Source organism: Perognathus longimembris, chromosome 27 (genome assembly GCF_023159225.1).
Source record: "Perognathus longimembris pacificus isolate PPM17 chromosome 27, ASM2315922v1, whole genome shotgun sequence".
Taxonomy (NCBI): domain Eukaryota; kingdom Metazoa; phylum Chordata; class Mammalia; order Rodentia; family Heteromyidae; genus Perognathus; species Perognathus longimembris.
The window spans coordinates 4,366,922-4,385,463 of record NC_063187.1 but is presented as its reverse complement, the minus strand read 5'-3'; the positions used below and the strand labels follow the sequence as shown (position 1 = coordinate 4,385,463).

Here is an 18,542-nt window from a genome sequence, read left to right as displayed (position 1 = left end):
AGGAGACAATTTGGTCTCTCAGGACTTTCCCTGGGAGGCCATTCACCCACTGGGTTTCATTCAGCCATTTCTTTTCCTAGGTAAATGAGCCGCTGTTAAGCCGCCCTGAGCCCTTGCTGAGAGAGTCAAAGGGCGGCTCCATCTGCAGCCTCCGAATGATTCTGATTGGTCGATGACTGAGTGCCTGATGGAATGTCCTTCATGGCATCCTAAATGCCCTTTGTTGAAGGAGTCATGGGGAACGGTTAAGACACTGACCGAGCTCTGAGACCGCTCTGAAGCTTTATCGGTGTCCATTCTCCCTGCCCTTCCTCCCCACCAGTTAGAACACCACCTGTGCACATTTTTTTTTGGGGGGGTGGCTCAGAAGGAGGAGAAAAGCTGGAAGCCAATCTGGACTATGTGGTGAAACCTCGTCTCCCGCCCGGCATCCCAGCTACTCAGGAATCTGAGGATCGAGGTTCAAAGCCAGTCCCGGCAGGAAAGTCTGTGAGACTTTTTATCTCCGATGGATCACCAAAAAGGCGGAAGCGGCGCTGTGGCTCAAGCGGTAGAGCTCCAGCCTTGAGCAAAAGGGCTCAGGGCCCAGGCCCTGAGTTCAAGCCCCGCCACTGGGACACACAAACACAACACAAACTAACACACACACACACACACACACACACACACACACACACAAAGCCCCAGACTGCCATGCCAGCACAGAAGTAACCAAAGGGAAGGGTGCTTCCTCCCCGCCACCTTGTCTTCACGCCCCTCCCCCCTTCCCTTCCCCACCTAGTAGCCCTCTTCTCCTCTGGTGCCTGGGCCTGCAGGGCCCCCTCCCCTTGAGCCCCCTCCCTGAACAGAGGCACAAGAGGCAGGATCTGCCTGGGTTCCACTGGCCTTCCCCTTTCCTCCTCTTAGTCCTGGCCTGGTGGCATTTCTTCACCTTTACCTGACACTCCCATCTTCCCGTCTTCTCTCAAGGAAGTTGGGCTTGGCCAAGGAAAAGAACCCCGGACACAGCTCATGAGGTTTCCATGTTTGATTTCTTTTTCCCCTTTGGCTTGGGATGGAGATCCTGGGAGCCATCACAGCCTGGGGATTCAGGGGCCTTGAGCTGCCTTGCTTGTTTTTCTTTTCTTTCATGTACCAGTCCTGGGGCTTGAACTCAGGGCCTGGGCGCTGTCCCTGAGCTTCTTTCACTCAAAGCTGGCGCTCGACCACTTGAGCCACAGCACAACTTCCGGTTTTCGAAGTAGTTTGTTGGAGATAAAGAGTCTCACAGACTTTCCTGCCCAGACTGACTTTGAACCGTGGTCCTCAGCTCTCAGCCTCCCGAGTAGCTGGGATGACAGGCGTGAGCCACGGGCACCGGGCTGAACAACTGTGTTTTAAAGGGTCAGGACATGTTGTGCTTATGCTGTAATGCAGAAAACAGGAGTGTCACCCGAAACTCAAGGTTTGCTGTTCTGGAAGAGGAGATTGAGTTCTCTCCTCTGCCATGACCTACTTTCTTCTTCCCTCTCCCTCTCCCTCCTCCTCCTCCCCCCCACTCCTTGTCTCCTCCTCTTCCTCTTCCCCTTCCTCCTCCTCCCCTTCTTTCCCCTCCCCCCCCCCCCAGCTAGGGTGCTGTGATTGACAGTCACTGGGAAGGAAGGAGCCCTAGGAAGCTTCCAGAAGGAATGTAGACAAGGCATGCTGGGACAAATACTGGTAACCACTTCCTGCTATGAGCACGTGTGTGTACCCAAGTGCAACACACTCGCCAGCCTCACTTCTACAACTCAGAAATGCAACCTTCATAGCCCATCCCCTGCCTCCTGGCAATCTTGTCTTCAAGTCCCTGTGTCCCTGTCGGGTTGTTGCAGACAGCTCCAGGGCGGTTTGTAAGCAGCTCCATTCCTCAGAGCCAGTTCATCCAGTCCCGTCATCCTCAGCCCACTGGGTTTAACCCCTCCAAGGACAAAACAGAGCAGGGAGTGGGAACAGGCCCGCGCCTGCCATCCCAGTGACGCAGCAGGCTGAGATCTGAGGATCCCGGTTCAAAGCCACCCCGGGCAGGAGAGTCCGTGAGACTCTTAACTCCAATGAACCACCAGGAAACCAGAAGTGGCGCTGTGGCTCAAGTGGTAGAGCGCCAGCCTTGAGTGAAAATGCTAAGAGACAGAGTCCAGGCCCTGAATTCAAGCCCCAGGACTGGTACACACACACACACACACACACACACACAGCTTTGTCTTTTATTGCTGTCAGATAGCTGTACCAGAGGGATTCAATTTAGCGTGTACATGTACAAGGCCTCTCAGTCCATGGCTCCTCTTCCATCTCTCTCTCTTATCTCCTACTCACCCCATTCCTACTTCCCAACTTTCCTAATTATTTTCACATAGGCACATTGAGTCTTTTTTCTTTTTAATTGTTGTTTTAATTGTGCCGGTAGTGGGCTCCTAGGTTTGTGGGAGTTAAAAGTCTGGTAGCGGGGCTGGGAATATGGCCTAGTGGCAAGAGCGCTTGCCTCCTACACATGAAGCTCTCGGTTCGATTCCCCAGCCCCACATATATGGAAAACGGCCAGAAGCGGCGCTGTGGCTCAGGTGGCAGAGTGCTAGCCTTGAGCGGGAAGAAGCCAGGGACGGTGCTCAGGCCCTGAGTCCAAGGCCCAGGACTGGCCAAAAAAACAAAACAAAACAAAAAAGTCTGGTAGCAAAAACAGCAGTCTGACTCATTGCACTGGGAGAATGAGTGATGTGCTCCCCAGAGGTAGGTCAGGTTCCACCTCAGGGGGAGGCTGTGGGGACCAACGCCCCCTTTCCCAGCTGCCTCCCAGTGAGGAGCTGTCTGCACACAGTCGGAATATTATATGGGAACGCGATCCCGAGATACAGTGAAGCCACGTTTTTGGGAGGTGGAATCCGGAGTCTTTATTAGAAAGCTGGTGACTATGAGTGGATGCATATTCCCCCACTAAAAACAAACAAACAATCCCTCAAATGCACTTAATAACGATAGGACATGAGCCACGAGGTAAGTAGAATAAAGAGACAGCAGGAAAACAAACTCAAGAAACCAGATCCACTCTAATGGAGGGCTCAAGAGGGAAGCCATGATGTCCTGGGGAAGAAGCCAGGAGATAGGAGGCATGGCACAAAATGGCTGCGGAGCGCCTAAGTAAGGGACACGGTCAGGGGTAAGGGTCAAAGGGAGACCGAGAGTCTTGCTGTGAGTTCATGGTACAGGATTGGCAGGTCCAGTGACCTATTGTGCAAGTCCCTGCCCCTGCCTCTAGGAATTCAGGCACACCCATCACCTGGGGGGGGGGGGGTGGGACTTCTCCTTCATCCACCAAGAAGACAAGATGGTGCCAGTTAAACCCAGTTAGCCTGTATTTCACAAACAGTCTGGCTGTGGCCTAGACACCTCTGTCCTGAATTTCCTCATGGCCAGTAGCACCCAATCCCCCCATCCAAGACACCAAATTTTTATCTCTGGACAAACCAACTTAAGCATAGATATTCCAACATGAAACCATTTTCTAGCCCATCTCTACAAAGCCAGCCTTGGGTCTTCTGTGACTACCTTTGTTCCTAAAGCCTGGAATTACATCTAGGGTTTTATGCAGGCCAAGCAAGGATGCCACCACCACTAGGCTGCACCCCAGCCTTAGTCCTCATTTGTTTGATATGTGGAGAAAGCCTTAGGATAAAACTATCACTGGAGTTCACAAGAAAAGGCCAGAATTCCTGCCTGGCTGTGGTTTCTGAGACCCAGGGGGTCTGGCTAAACATCGGCTGGTGATTGCTAAGGCCTGGTTGAGCATCAGCCGGCGATTGATAGGCCTGGGTAGACATCGGCAGGCGATTGATCCAGCCTGGCCAGGCATCGGCCAGCCATTGGTCAGGGCTGGACGGGCTCCGCGTGGATTTCTGAGGTGCGAACGTCGGAGGGGAGGAAGCGGACGCCATGGGAGGGACGAGGATCCCGCGGTTTGCGCGAGGAGGACGCGGGTTTGCGGTCTGCAGAGCTTTCGGTGAGAGGACCCTGGTGTGGATGGCGGAAGGTCTGCACTGCGAGCCCCCAGCACGGGGAGGAAGGCAAGGATGGCTCGACCTGAGCCGTTGAGCACCGCGCATGCGCAGTTGCTGGGACCAGGCGCTGGGGCAGGAATGCGCATGCGCACTTGCAAGCGCGCCCTTTCCTCCCCGGGTGAGATAGGAATGCGCGTGCGCACTTGCGGCCTGGGAGGTGGGAACAGCGCATGCGTGGCCCAGGGAAAGAAGGAAGAGCAAAGGTGAGCAAAATTCTCATATCCAGGGTGGTTTCTTTGTTTGTTTGTTTCTTTTTAAAGAATACCCAACAGATTAGTGCACAAAGGAAGTAAGGATATGCACCACGTCTATCCTTACAGATGGGAAATATATGTATATATCTATATTTATTTATATTTATATTTGTGTGTGTGTGTGAGGAAAAGCACTTCCTTGAAGATAGCAGCAGCCCAATGACAGGGAGAGAGAGAGAGAGAGAGAGAGAGAGAGAGAGAGAGAGAGAGAGAGAGAGAGAGAGAGAAATCTGAGGAAAGCCTATTGGGTCCCCAGTGATATGAAAGAGGCTTTCTTTCTTGTGTTTTTGTTTGTTTGTATTGGTCCTGGGACTTGAACTCAGGGCCTGGGCGCTGTCCCTGAGCTTCTTTCACTCAAGGCTGGCGCTCGACCGCCCACAGCACCACTGCCGGTTTTCTGGTGGTTCACTGGAGATAAAGAGTCTCATGGACTTTCCTGCCCAGGCCGGCTTTGAACCACAGATCCTCAGATCTCAGCCGGGATGACTGGCATGAGCCACAGGAGCCCTGCTTGTTGACCGTTTCTGAGGGTAGCGTCTCACTCTCTACTGTGTTCCTCCTGTTATTTGTGCTTCCCTTTGGCCCCTGCACTCAGTCCCGTGCTTCTCCCATATCTGGAACAATAGGCACAAGCCACCACGTCCCCTGTCGCTTGAGATGGATTCTGGAGAACCTCTTCTTTTTTCCTGGGCTGGTCTTGAACCACAACTTTCCTTCTTTCTTTTCTTTTTTTTTTTTTTTTTAATTTCTATTGTCAAACTGATGTACAGAGAGGATACATTTTCATACGTTAGACATTGGATACATTTATTGTACTGTTTGTTACCTCCTCCTCATTCCCCCCTCCCTCCTCCCCCTTTCCCTTTCTCCCCATGAGTTGTTCAGTTCATTTACACCAAACAGTTTTGCAAGTATTGCTTTTGTAGTCGTTTGTCTTTTTACCCTGTGTCTCTCGATTTTGGTATTCCCTTTCAGTTTCCTAGTTCTAATACCAGTATACACAGTTTCCAATGTACTCAGATAAGATACAGAGATAGCGAAGGTACAACCACAGGAAGGGGATACAAGAGGATCATCAATAATAGATGCTACGGTTTCACATGGCAGGTTGAAAGTAATTACAACAGTGATATAACAGTCGTTTCCATAACATGGAGTTCATTTCACTTAGCATCATCTTATGTGTTCATAAGGGTATAGCTATTGGGCTCTTGTGATCCTCTGCTGTGACAAGCCTAAACCTGGGCTAATTATTCCCTATGAGGGAGACCACAGAGTCCATGTTTCTTTGGGTCTGGCTCACTTCACTTAATATAATTTTTTCAAAGTCCTTCCATTTCCTTATGAATGGGACAATGTCATTCTTTCTGATAGAGGCATAAAATTCCATTGTGTATATGTACCACATTTTCCTGATCCATTCGTCTACTGAGGGGCATCTGGGTTGTTGAACCACAACTTTCTACAATCTTTGTCTCTCAAGTAGCTGGGATTACAAGCTTGAGTCACCACATCCAGTCCGGCTCTCTTTTCTCTCTCTCTCTCTCTCTCTCTCTCTCTCTCTCTCTCTCTCTCTGAGACAGGGTCTCACTACATAGCCCAGGTTGGCTTTAAAACTTTATGACTTGAAAGGTAGAGATGTGGGTTGAGTGGGAGAACACCATCCTAGCAAGTGAGAAGCCCTGAGTTAAAGTCTAAGTGTACAGGACCGTGAAGATGAAAGGAAGTGAGAGAGAGAGAGAGAGAGAAAGAGTGAGAAAGAGAGAACATACTTATTGGGAGGCACTGGCTCAAGTGGCAGGGCACCAAAACCACTCTCATGAAAATATAGAATTATTTGACAGTAATTTAGTTTCTGCATTTCAGGTCACTATTTATGACTAGTTAGACTTTAAAAAGTCATTTCAAAGCCACGTGCGGGTGGCGCAAGCCTATAATCCCAGCTACTCAGGAGGCTGAGATCGGAGGATCGTGGTTCAAAGCCAGCCCAGGGAAGGAAAGTCGGTGAAACAGTTATCTCCAGGGAGCCACCAGGAAACCAGAAGTGGCGCTGTGGCTCAAGTGGTAGAGTGCCCGCTTTGCCCAGGCCCTGAGTTCAAGCCCCAGGCCCCAACACGCAGTCATTTCCATTTAGGACATTTATGATTGATGCCAACCTTTTTGCCGGTGGAGCTTTAGCTTCACCATGCTGCCACCTGCTGGCCGCTCCTGAGATGGCAGCAACCGCAGGTGTCCGCAGGGTGGTTTCTAAAGTAAGGTGGTGGTGAGGTCCAGGCAGGCCAGTCAGCAGCATGGCCTGCTGGTTGCGGAGAAGAAACAACCAGCCCCGCCCCCAGCGCCTGTGGCTCCCAGCCCTGAAGTGGGACCCAGGCTCACTGGTGGTTTTGGTGGATTTACCTTTCTCATGTATTCCTTAGCTTCAAAGCTTGCAGAGCCCACCGTTTCCCCACTTTTAAACAACAACAACAACAACAAAACCCACTTTTCTTTATAGGAGCCCCGTGTGGGCTTCCACGGGGGCCGCAGTGATTAAAGTTAAAACTCAGAGCCCAATGTTCCTGGCTCACGCCCGCCCGTCATCCTGACTACTCAGGATAGCTGAGATCTGAGGACCCGAGAATCGCAGTTCAAAGCCAGCCTGGGCAGGAAAGTCCCCGAGACTCTTTATTTCCAATGAACCACCTACAAAGCCAGAAGAGGAGCTGTGTGACTCAAATGGTAGAGCACCAGCCTTGAGGGAAGAAGCTCAGGGACAGCGCCCAGGTACTGAGTTCAAGCCCCACGACTGGCACACGCACGCGCATGTGTACACGCGCGCACGCGCACACACACACAGCTAAACTTTGGGGTCAGGAAAAGGTGTTTAGGGAGAGGCAAGGTATGTGATTCTGGGCATTATAATTCTTCTTTTTTTTTTTTTTTGGCCAGTCCTGGGCCTTGGACTCAGGGCCTGAGCACTGTCCCTGGCTTCTTCCCGCTCAAGGCTAGCACTCTGCCACTTGAGCCACAGCGCCGCTTCTGGCCGTTTTCTGTATATGTGGTGCTGGGGAATCGAACCTAGGGCCTCGTGTATCCGAGGCAGGCACTCTTGTCACTAGGCTATATCCCCAGCCCTATAATTCTTTTTGATTAATTAATTTTTTGGTTGTGGGCTTGAACTCAGGACCTGGGCACTGTCCCTGAGCTTTTTTTGCTCAAAGCTGGTGCTCTACAGCTCCACTTCTGGTTTTCTGGTGGTTCATCGGAGATAAGAGTCTTATGGACTTTGCTGCCTCAGGTGGCTTCAACCTCGGTATTCATATCTCAGCCTCCTGTGTAGCTAGGATGGCAGGTGCCTGGCTGGTGTTCTAACTCTTAAAGGATTGTGTTCAGGGATAAAGCATGAGATGGGTGTGTGTAGGCCCGTGGTTTCTCTAGCATTGGCATGTCTGGTCTTGTGGGTTGTACAGAATGTTCTATGTACTTTACCCTCCCTGCATTGCCATGCTTTTTATCAGTCTCTCTCTCCCACCCCAGACTGAAACTCTGTGGTTAGGAGCTGAGTCTCTGTTTTTTTTTTTTTTTTTCTGGTCTTGGGGCTTGAACTCAGGGCCTGAGCTCTGTCCCTGAACCTCCCTGAGCTCAAGGCTAGGACTCTACCACTTGAGTCATGGCTCCACTTCCAGCCTTTTCTGTGTATGTGGTACTGAGGAATTGAACCCAGGGCTTCATGCATGCTAGGCGAGCACTCTACCACTAAGCCACCTTCCCAGCCTCTGAGTCTCTGTTGTGTGTGTTAATCTTGGGGCTCGAACTGGAGTCCTGGGCGCTTTTATGCTCAGAGTTAGCACTCTACCACTGTAGAGCATGCCCGGCTGGCCCCACCTGTTTTCCCAGCCCTGGGGGTCATGTGTGGCTATTATGCGGAACAGGAAAGGCGGGTTCTAGCTGGCCCCACCTCCCAGCCTTGGGACCACATGTGGCCAAGATGGCACCTAGAGGTGAACCCGGAGGCGGTCCTGTGGGCTGTGACGTAGAATTAGGCCGCCTCTTAGGATTGGTCCCTGGGCTCTCCACCTTTGACGGACAGCCCAGGCCGCCCCTCATAGCCCCTAGCTAGGTGCGCGCACACCCCTCCCCTTCCTGCCGCTTTAAAGGCCAAAGCTCCTCCCAAATAAGCGAGACCGTGCGCGACACTCTCCCGGGCTGTCTGATTGTCCTTTGGCGAAAGGGGGGTGGCCCGCCTCTCCGCTGGCCAGGAAAGCGCTGGGGGCGAAGGACCCCGCCATACCACATGAACCAAAGCTCTATTTCCAGCTGTTTTGTAATTTATTGGTGATAAGAGTCACATGGGGGGCTGGGAATGTGGCCTAGTGGCAAGAGTGCCTGCCTCATATACATGAAGCCCTAGGTTCGATTCCCCAGCACCACATATACAGAAAATGGCCAGAAGGGGTGCTGTGGCTCAAGTGGCAGAGTGCTAGCCTTGAGCAAAAGGAAGCCAGGGACAGTGCTCAGGCCCTGAGTCCAAGGCCCAGGACTGGCAAAAAAAAAAAAAGAGTCACATGGACTTTCCTGTCCAAGTTGGCTTAGCACCATGATCCTCAGATCTCAGCCTCCTGAGTAGCTGGGAGGACAGGCGGGAGCCACGGGAGCCTGGCTTCAGTTTACTAATCTCTGTGTCCCCAGGACCTAGCGGTGTTGAGCAGCAGGGGCCGTTTGCTTCCTCCCAAAGCATATTTCCTTTCGAGAAGGCCTTTAAGTTATAGTTTGTTCACAGCGAGCTTCGTGTCTTTCTTTTCCAGTGTGAGTAGGAAATAACTCAGAACGGCACTGCAGGCATTTGGTGACTGTTGAGGATGCTCATGATGACATCCCGTTTCCATGGCAACTTCCATCCTTCCATCCTTCCAGTGTTCCTTGGTTGATGGGGGGGTGGTATATAGATATAGATAGATGGATAGATAGATAGATAGATAGATGCGTAGAACATCTTTGTATTTTGGCATTTCTTCTCACCTATTTGTCCCCCCTAAATATATTTACTCTGAGTTGTTGAATGTGTTGTTTATGTACTGTGGTCTAGGGTTGTCGGGGGCGGGGGCGTAAAATAGTTTAGGAAAGGAAGAGAAGCAGAGACCATGCATACAACCATGTAAAAAAATTTTTTTTTAAAGGAATCTGGGCACTGTGGCTCTTGCCTATAATCCAGCTACTCAAGGCAGCTAAGCTATGAGGGATCAAGGTTTCAGAGCCAGCCTGGGCAGGGAAAGTCCATGAGACTCATCTCCAGTGAGCCAGCAAAACTCTGGAGAAGCTTGGAGACAGTGCTCAGGCTCTAAGGTCCGGCAAAAATGAAAAAAGAGAAAGCCAAAAGATAATTAACAAGGGGAAAGGAAGCCATATAAGAAAAAGGTCTTTAAGATAAAGTTCATAGGTAAGACAGCCCTAGTCTAATATGGGGGGGGGAGAGAAAGGGAGGACACAAGGACATAAAAGAGAGGGAGAGAAGGAAGGAGGGAGGAAGGGAGAGAGAGAGTGAGAGGGCAAAGAGAAGGAAGGAAGGTGGAGGGAGGAGAGGAGGAAGAGAGGAAGGAAGAGAAGGCAGGAGAGATGGGAAGGAGGAAGAAAGGGAGGGAAGAGGAAAAAGATATAGAGAGATAGATAGACAAAGAGACAGATAGATAGGAGAAGATGGAGAGAGCAAAAGGAAGGAAGGAGGGAGGGAGGGAGGATTTTCCTTCTAGTTGGGTCAGGGTAGGGACGCAGCCCTACAGGAAAATGTGTTTTCAGCCGGAAGAGCTGGTGCATCTCCCTGTCTGCCCAGAGCTGCAGTTACGATCGTACAGAAGTGAAGTCCTCCCACTTGCTAACCATAGAAATAACCACAATTTATTGCTCTCCTGGGCTAAGAAGTTTGCATTCATTATTGGAGAAGTTCAACGAAATATTCCAGCTCATCTACTTAAAAAATTTATAGTGACGATAAAGGTGATGGACAGAGGGGAGACAGTTCCATCAGTCGGGTCATGAGCGCATTTCTTTTTGGACCGTGTCCCCCCCTTCCCTCGCTCCTCTCCCCAGTTTTCCCTCCATCCCCACCACAAGTTGTCCAGTTCATTTTCCACATCGTGTCCAGTGAGGACCACGGCTGCCTTTGTCCACCCTCTGTCCCTCCATTTCTGTGCCTCCACTTACCTCCCAAGGACAGAGAAACCAACACACAAGACAAAGAGACAAGAAAACAAGAACAATGAAGAAAAATCCTCTTTCCATTTCTAATCTATTTTTTTTTTTAAGCAAATGACACAAAGCTCACTAAGGTGACTAACTTGCCAAAGACACACAGAGAAAAGAAAGCGGGGAATTAGACCAGGGAACAGAACGCAGACATGTCTGGACTCAGAGCCTATCCTCTTGTGCGTGCATATGTGTGCACGCATGTCTGCATGCATGTATGTGTGCACGCATGTCTGCATGCATGTATGTGTGCACGCATGTCTGCATGCATGTATGTGGTGCACGCATTTCTGGCAGCACTGGGGTTTGGAACCTGAGCCTCTTGCTTGCTCCGCAGGCGCTCCACCCACTCCCCCCCGGGCCACGCCCTCGGCCCACACTGCCTGGGTTATGTATTCACTCAGCTATCTGTGGGTAACCACCCCAGCAGCGCCCCAGCCCATGTGGGTGCGTTCTGGCCGGCAGCCACCAGGGGTCGCCCGGCGCGCCAGGACGCCTCGGGGTCTTCTTTTAGGAGAAAGGCCAGGTGGGATTCATCAGATGCTGCCCCCAGGCCTCTCTGCCGGCCGCTGGCCCTGTCTGTGCCCTGTGTGCGTCCTGTGGATGGGGAGGGGGCCCTGCATGACTGGGGGTGTTGATCCTCTGGCCTGAGGAGGCCGTCCCTCCTAGAGGCTCACACACACACACACACACACACACACACACACACACACACACACACATCCCAGGTGTAGCTCACATGCGCACTGCACCCAGTTCCTTGAACAGAACTGTGGCTGAAGCTCTGCCTGGAGACAGAGGCACGGGGCTTGGAGGACTGGGCGGGCAGGCCAGTGCTGTCTAGGAAAGACTTCCAGAGAAGGCAGAGCCCTTGGAAAATACAACCAATGGAACCAAGAGGGTCTCTGTGTTTCCTTGTCTCCATTCATCCAGCCAGCCATCCGTCCACCCATCCACCCATCCATCTATCCACCATCCATCCATCCATCCATCCACACACCCATCCACCCATCCATCCCCATCCATCCACACACCCATCCATCCATCCACCCATTCATCCTCCCATCCACCCATCCTTTCATCCATCCACCCATCATCCATCCACCTACCTATCCCATCCATCTACCCACCCATCAATCCATCCATCCACCCATCCATCTATCCACCATCCATCCATCCACACACCCATCCATCCAACCATCCATCCAACCATCCATCCATCCACCATCCATCCATCCACCCATCCATCCAACCATCCATCCATCCACCATCCATCATCCACCCATCCATCCATCCACCCATCCATCCATCTATCCACCCATCCATCCATCCATCTACCCATCTATCCACTCATCCATCCACCATCCATCCACCCACCCATCCATCTACCCATCCATCCACCCATCCATCCACCTATCCATCCATTCATCCACCCATCATCCACCTATCCATCCACCACCCATCCACCCACCCCTCCATCCACCTATCCACCCACCCACCCTTCCATCATCCATCCATCCACCCACCCACCCTTCCATCATCCATCCATTCACCCATCCATCATCCATCCACCCATCCATCCATCTGTCCATCCATCATCCATTCAACCATCTGTCCATCCATCCACTTGTATATATCTATCATCATTTATCCAGCTTATCAATCATGTATCATCCATCTATCATCATCTGCAGTTTATCCAGTCTATCAATCATGTATTATCTATCTGCTTCCTGCCTTTCTTCTTGCTGTCTTTCATCTCTGTCCTCTGTCTGTCTGTCTGTCTGTCACCTGTGGAACTGGCTCCCGTGATTAAGGAGGTTGGCACGCTGCAGGCCTGCAGGTGGCCAGCAGGGGGCAGTGGAGAGGCGTGGGTGGTGAGCTGGAGGCCGGCGGTGCGTGGCCTCTGGCTGGCATGGGTTTGGTTCTTCTCTCTTGGCCGGAGGTGACTCGGGGCTCTAGCCTGGTGTCGGACAGAGCCCCTGGGTACAAGAAGAGAGCCTGCCAGCTCAGGCAGGACAGTCCATGAGACTCTCATCTCTAAGGGACCACCGGGAAACCGGAAGTGGAGCTGTGGTGCAGGTGCTAGAGCGCCAGCCTGGAGCAAAGAGCTCAGGAACGGGCGCCCAGGCCCCGAGTTCAAGCCCGATGACCAACAAAAAAAATAAAAATAAAAAAAATAGAGATAAGTCATAGCAAAGATATGTCACATTCCATAGCAACATCTGCCTGGTTTTATTTCTGTCATGGATTGCCATAAGGAAGCTTTGAAATTTTCCTTTTTTAATTTTTTTTTCTTTTCCTTAAGGTAGCCTGCTTCTCTCTAGCCGGCGTGTCACCTGCCTCCTGCTAAACTTAGAAGAGATCGTCAGGGAAAGAAGGGAAGCAAACGTGGCATTGGCTGGTAAACTCCCTCCTCCTCCTCTGCTATATTTTGGGGATCGCCAAGGTGAGACAAGCTTCAACCCCCATTTGACAGGTGTGGAAAAATCTGGAGAAAGTTGGTCCAGGTCAGATTGGTCCGCCCAGGCTGGCTTTGAGCCCGTGAGCCTCAGATCTCAGCCTCCCCAGTAGCTCGGATGACAGGCGGGAGCTACATCACCCGGCTTGCTTCCCCCCCCTCCCTCCCCCGATGTGGGGATCTCAGGCTCCCCGTGGTGTCCCCCCCCACCGTGGCTCCGATCTCTCCGCCCAGCCACCGGCTCCATTCCCTTCTGCAAGGCACAGCCGGCCCCCTCAAACCACGTGTCTCCGTGGGGCCTTCATTTCCCACTGAATCTCGCAGGGCGGCCTCTCCCCAAAGCCCTCTCCACCCCGGGCTTGGCTCCGAGGAGACGGACGCAGCCATCTGCCCCCCCTCAGCAGCCCCGAAGCGGGTTTATTTTCTGTGTGTTTTCAAAACACTCTGTTTTCAGTGGACACACAGGCAGTGTACCCGGGTAGGGAAGGCGGCGTGACATCTCCATACACGTGTGAAAGCCGTCAGCGATCAAATCAGGGTAATTTGGCATATCGCTCATCGGATCATTTCCATTTCTTTAATCCAACGGGGGAAGTTGCTTTTTTCTTTTTCTTTTCTTTTTTTTTTTTTGACAGCATCTTTTCTTTGGAAATAAGTCAGAGACGGGAGTGGGGGGGTGGGGAGGGAGTCCATCGCAGTATTTACCCAGATATCACAACGGAAGAAGCAGAAAAATGTATGGAAATTTAGGGCTTTTGAGCCCTGCAGGCATCGGAGACAGATCTGAGGATCGAGGTTCAAAGCCAGCCTCCTCCAGAAAGCTCATGAGACTCTATCTCCAACAACGGTCAAAAAGCCAGAAGTGAAGCTGTGGCTCAAGTGGTAGAGCGCCAGCCTTGAGCCACAAACGTTCAGGGACAGCGCTCAGGCCCTGAGTTCAAGCCCAGGACTGGTGCGTGCGTGTACAACACACATACACACACACACAGACACACACACACACAGAGGATTCACTCTCTTTTTTTTGGGGGGGGTGGGGAGGGGCGGGTTGTGGGTCTTGAACTCTGGGCGCTGTCCCTGAGCTCTTTTGCTCTAGGTTGGCGCTCTACCACTTTGAGCCACAACTCCACTTCCTGCTTTTGTGTGTGTGTTTCCTGCCCAGGCTGGCTTTGAACCGTGATCCTCTAGATCTCAGCCTCCGGAGTCGCTGGGATGACAGCGGAGCCGCCGTCTCGTTAGTGACTCACCCCCCACTTCACCACGCAGGTGGAGACACGCCGCGCCGTGGACGCGTGCGATCTCACTCTCGGGGTGTCTCCACTCCCGCAGAGCCCAGCGCCCCGTGTCCCCTCGCCCCAGGACGCCCCCCCCCCCGCACGAGGGCCTCCCCAACTTCCGAGCCAGGCCACACGCCTGGACCTCACAGCTTTGCCTGTAAAGTCTTCATTATGATTATTTTTGATTTCCCCTTTCCCAAAAGGTTATGCCTGTCTTCATCATACAGAAAGGGGGGAAGAATGGGGGGGTGAGGGGAAGAAGAAAAGAAATATTTGAAAGCCGCTTTCATTCGTCGTCTGGAGACTAAAAATAGGGTGGGCAAGGGTTGGTGGAGCAGCTGCGTGGGGCTGGGACGTTACCCAGGCAACCAGCGCGGCATTTCGCTGCGATCGCCTGGCTGTGGGGTTTGTGCGCCCTCCCTCCCTCCCTTCCCCCCCTCCATGGGTATGTAGGAGCAGGGGGTGGTGGTGGGAGGGGGCGTTTTTAGCTTACGTAATGTGCAGCCCCCCCCATTTCCTGACTTCTGGAGTCAAGGGGTCTTCTCCCATGTGGCTCAGGAATGGAGCACTCCAGCTTCCTTTCTGGAGGTGGACCTCCCCCCCTCCAATCGGCCACCCCCCCCCACCCAAGGCCTTCTGTCAGCTTCCCCCCCCCCCCACAGGTTCTAGCCTGCAGGGCCCCCACATTGCAGACGGCCTCTGAGCCGGGGCTGAAGCTCCCAGCTCCAGAAGCAAGCTGGCTTGTGTTCGAATCCCACACTTAGCGCCGCCTCGATGGGCTGATGATGGATTTGACCCTCGAGAGCCGGCAGTGGGCTTGGGAAGCGATAACGTCCAAGAATAATGAATACAAAGCTGGGCACCGTAGCTCCCGCCTGTCATTCCAGCCACTCGGGAGGCTGAGATCGGAGGATCACGGTTCAAAGCCAGCCCGGGCAGGAAGTCTGTGAGACTCTCATCTCCAATCTCATTTCCAGAAAACCGGAAGTGGCGCTGTGGCTCAAGCGGCAGAGCTCCAGCCTTGAGTGAAAGAAGCTCAGGGACAGCGCCCAGGCCTGGGTTCAAACCCCATGCCCCCCCCCCCCAATAAATGAATGAATGAATAACTAAAACATAAACACATGCAGCCGGCACTGCTTGTGGCATGGGTTCGACTGAATAATATTCATCTCATCTCCGCTCTCCCTGTCTGTTGCTTTTGCCCTCCGGCTGAGCACTGTAGCTTGAACCCTAGACAGCAGGCTTGAACTCGGGGCCTGGGTGCTGCCCCTCAAGCTGGCGCTCTACCACCTGAGCCACAGCTCCACTTCTGGCTTTTTGGTGGTTCCTTGGAGATGAGAGAGGGAGAGGTGAATGCGATGGCGTTCCCATGGTCAACACGACCCCCCTTTGTACAAGGGACAGAAGGCAGTACAGAAGCACAAAGAAGAAAGCAGAGCGCTGGTAATTGCCCAGTGTGAACAGGAGGGAGCAGGGGAGGGAGAAGGCCAAGCGGAGGCTCAGGGCTGGGAGCATCGCGAAGGATCGCCATGAGAACAGAGGCTCCCTATTCGCGTAACTGGACTTTGAGGAGGAGAGGAGGAGGCCAGGCCCAGAGCAGGCACTGAAGGGGGCTGCGAATGCCCTGCCTTGGCCAGACAGAACCCTGCCGAAGAAAGCTGGGTAAAGCAAGGCGCCTTCGAGTGAACCCCACAAAGACACACGGGAGCCCCACAGTAAGGACGTGGAAAGCAAGAAATAGAAGCCTTGAAAGAAGCCAAAGAAACCCAGCACCCACTCACACCAGGGCAAGCCAACGAAACAAAACTGGTTCCCTCCCTCCCTCCCTCCCTCCCTGCCTCCCTGCCTCCCTCCCTCCCTCCCTCCCTCCCTCCTCCCTCCCTCCTCCCTCCCTCCCTCCTCCCTTCCTTCCTTCCTTCCTTCCTTCTTCCCTCCCTCTCTCCTTTCCTTTCTCCCTGTCTTTCCTCCTCCCTCCCTCCCCTCCTTCCCCTTCCTTCCCCTTCCCTCCCTCCTCTTCTCTCCTTTCCTCCCTCCCTTCTCCTCCTTCCCTCCCTCCCTCTTTCCCTCCCTCCCTCCCTCCTTCCTCCCTCCCTCCTTCCTTTCTCCGTCTTTCCTCCTCCCTCTCCTTCTGTCCTTCCCTCCCTCCCTCCCTCCCTCCCTCCTTCCCTCCCTCCCTCCCTCCCCTCCCTCCCTCCCTCCCCTCCCTCCCTCCCTCCCTCCCCTGTAGTTGTGTCCCCTGGAGTGAAGAGCTAGCAAACACCTGCACACAGAGAGCTGGCCTAAGCCTTGGGCTGTTTCTAGGAGTGACTTGGGGAAGTTGGTGGTCAGGGATGGCCAGAGCCTGAAGCACTGTGGGCAGCGGCGGGGGGGGGGGGACAGAGGGGAGCTACTCATGACCAGGGTGGGGCTGGGGGGCAGGCGGTGTCTGTTGATGAGAATTTCAAGGCTTGCATTGGATGCTGACCACGGGTGGGGTAGTGCGTGGTGGAATAAATGTTTTCCTTGTGCCAGAGGTCATCTGCCCTCTGTGTATGCGTGCGTGTGTGTGTGTGTGTGTGTGTGTGTGTGTTTGTGTGTGTGTGTGAGAGAGAGAGAGAGTCCTGGGATTTGAACTTGGGGCCTGGGCACTGTCCCTGAGCTCTTTCACTCAAGGCTAGCACTCTACCACTTTGAGCCACAGTGCCACTTCAGGTTTTCTGGTGGTTTCCTGGGAGAGAAGAGCCTCACGGACTTTCCTGCCCGGGCTGGCTTTGAACCACAGTCTCCTAGAGCTAAGCCTCCCGAGTAGCGGGCTGACAGGCGTGAGCCACTGATGGTGCCCAGCTACTTCCTCGCTGTTTAAGTTCCCAATTAAGGACACAGATGTCAGCATCTGCTTCCTGCATAGGCAGAGCCCGAGACTGATCATTAGGGAAATTTAAACTTCATTAATTACCCCACATACGTAAGAGGCTGCGGAGAGAACAAGTATGCTGCTTAAGTAAATACATTTTCCTCCCCAGCGACTGACTTCACGTATCCCCCCAGGCACAGTCATCAGGCTAGCTTTTTTTTCTCTTTTTTTTTTGCGATTTAATTTTAATTTCAGTGTGCTAGGGCCATTAAAAAACATTCAGGTTACAGAGCTGGGCCAGAAATGCATTTTATCAGCCTTTTCGAGCCGGTTCTTTCCATTTAAGCTGGTCTGGGTAATTGGGAGACGCTAACAGCGCTGTCTAAAGTTAAAGTGGTTTATTTGTTATTTGTTTTTACATTTTAAGAAATGGTTCTTACGAAGGTGATGTACAGAGGAGTTACAGTTACATAAGTCAGGTAAAGAGTACATTTCTTTTGGGATGATGTCTATTTCATTTTTATTGTGTGTGTCCGTGTGTGTGTGTGTGTGTGTGTGTGTGTGTGTGTGTGTGTGTTGGTCCTGGGGCTTGAACTCAGAGCCTGGGCGCTGTCCCTGAGCTTTTCTGCTTAAGGCTGGTGCTCTACCACCTGAGCCACAGCTCCACTTCTGGGTTTACTTTGGTGGTTAACTGGAGATTATAGAGTCCCACAGAATTTCCTGCCCCAACTGGCTTTGAACTGAGATCCTCAGATCTCAGCTTCCAAGATGCTAGGATGAATGGTGTGGCCCCCCCACCGCCCCCAGCACCTAGCGGAAGGTTGTTTATCATTTTTTTAAATTTGTTTTGTTTTTGTTGCCAGTCCTGGGCCTTGGACTCAGGGCCTGAGCACTGTCCCTGGCTTCTTTTTGCTCAAGGCTAGCACTCTGCCACTTGAGCCACAGCGCCACTTCTGGCTTTTTTTTTTTTTCTATATGTGTGGTGCTGAGGAATCGAACCCAGGGCTTCAGGTATACGAGCAAGCACTTTACCACTAGGCCATATTCCCAGCCCTGTTTATCTTTTTTTTTTTTTTACTAGCGTAGAACATTCCATCTCTGGATAGTTGTAGCCGCCATCTTCCCATTCCTTCACTTGAGAGCCGCATGAATGGCCAGAGCTTTTTCTGGCCAATTGTATTTTGCAGTGAATCCCAGGTTTAATGCCATAGAGAGAAATGTCAGTTTACAATCGAACGTTTCTAGCTGAATAGTCTGAGAAAGAAGGAACGAGTCCTTCCTATCGCCCCCTGGATCCATTTAAAAATTTCTTCACCCCAAATCTCTGAGATGCTGAATAGAAATTGTAGTTATGTGTGTTGCTGTCTGATCGGCTCTTGCTTTAAGATTTAAATCTTTTCTTTATAATTTAATTGCTTTGTTCGTTCT

At 52.3% G+C, this 18,542-nt stretch overlaps 1 protein-coding gene across 1 annotated transcript in view; it reads right to left on the bottom strand.

Moving 5' to 3' along the window:
- Positions 1 to 3,879: 3,879 nt before the first annotated feature.
- Wbp11 (WW domain binding protein 11) overlaps positions 3,880 to 18,542 on the bottom strand; it is a 24,815-nt gene continuing 10,152 nt past the window's right edge. Inside the window, exon 10 of the mRNA XM_048335048.1 lies at positions 3,880 to 4,023. Within this exon, the coding sequence (XP_048191005.1) occupies positions 3,880 to 4,023 (144 nt within the window). The remainder of the gene's footprint in view (positions 4,024 to 18,542) is intronic.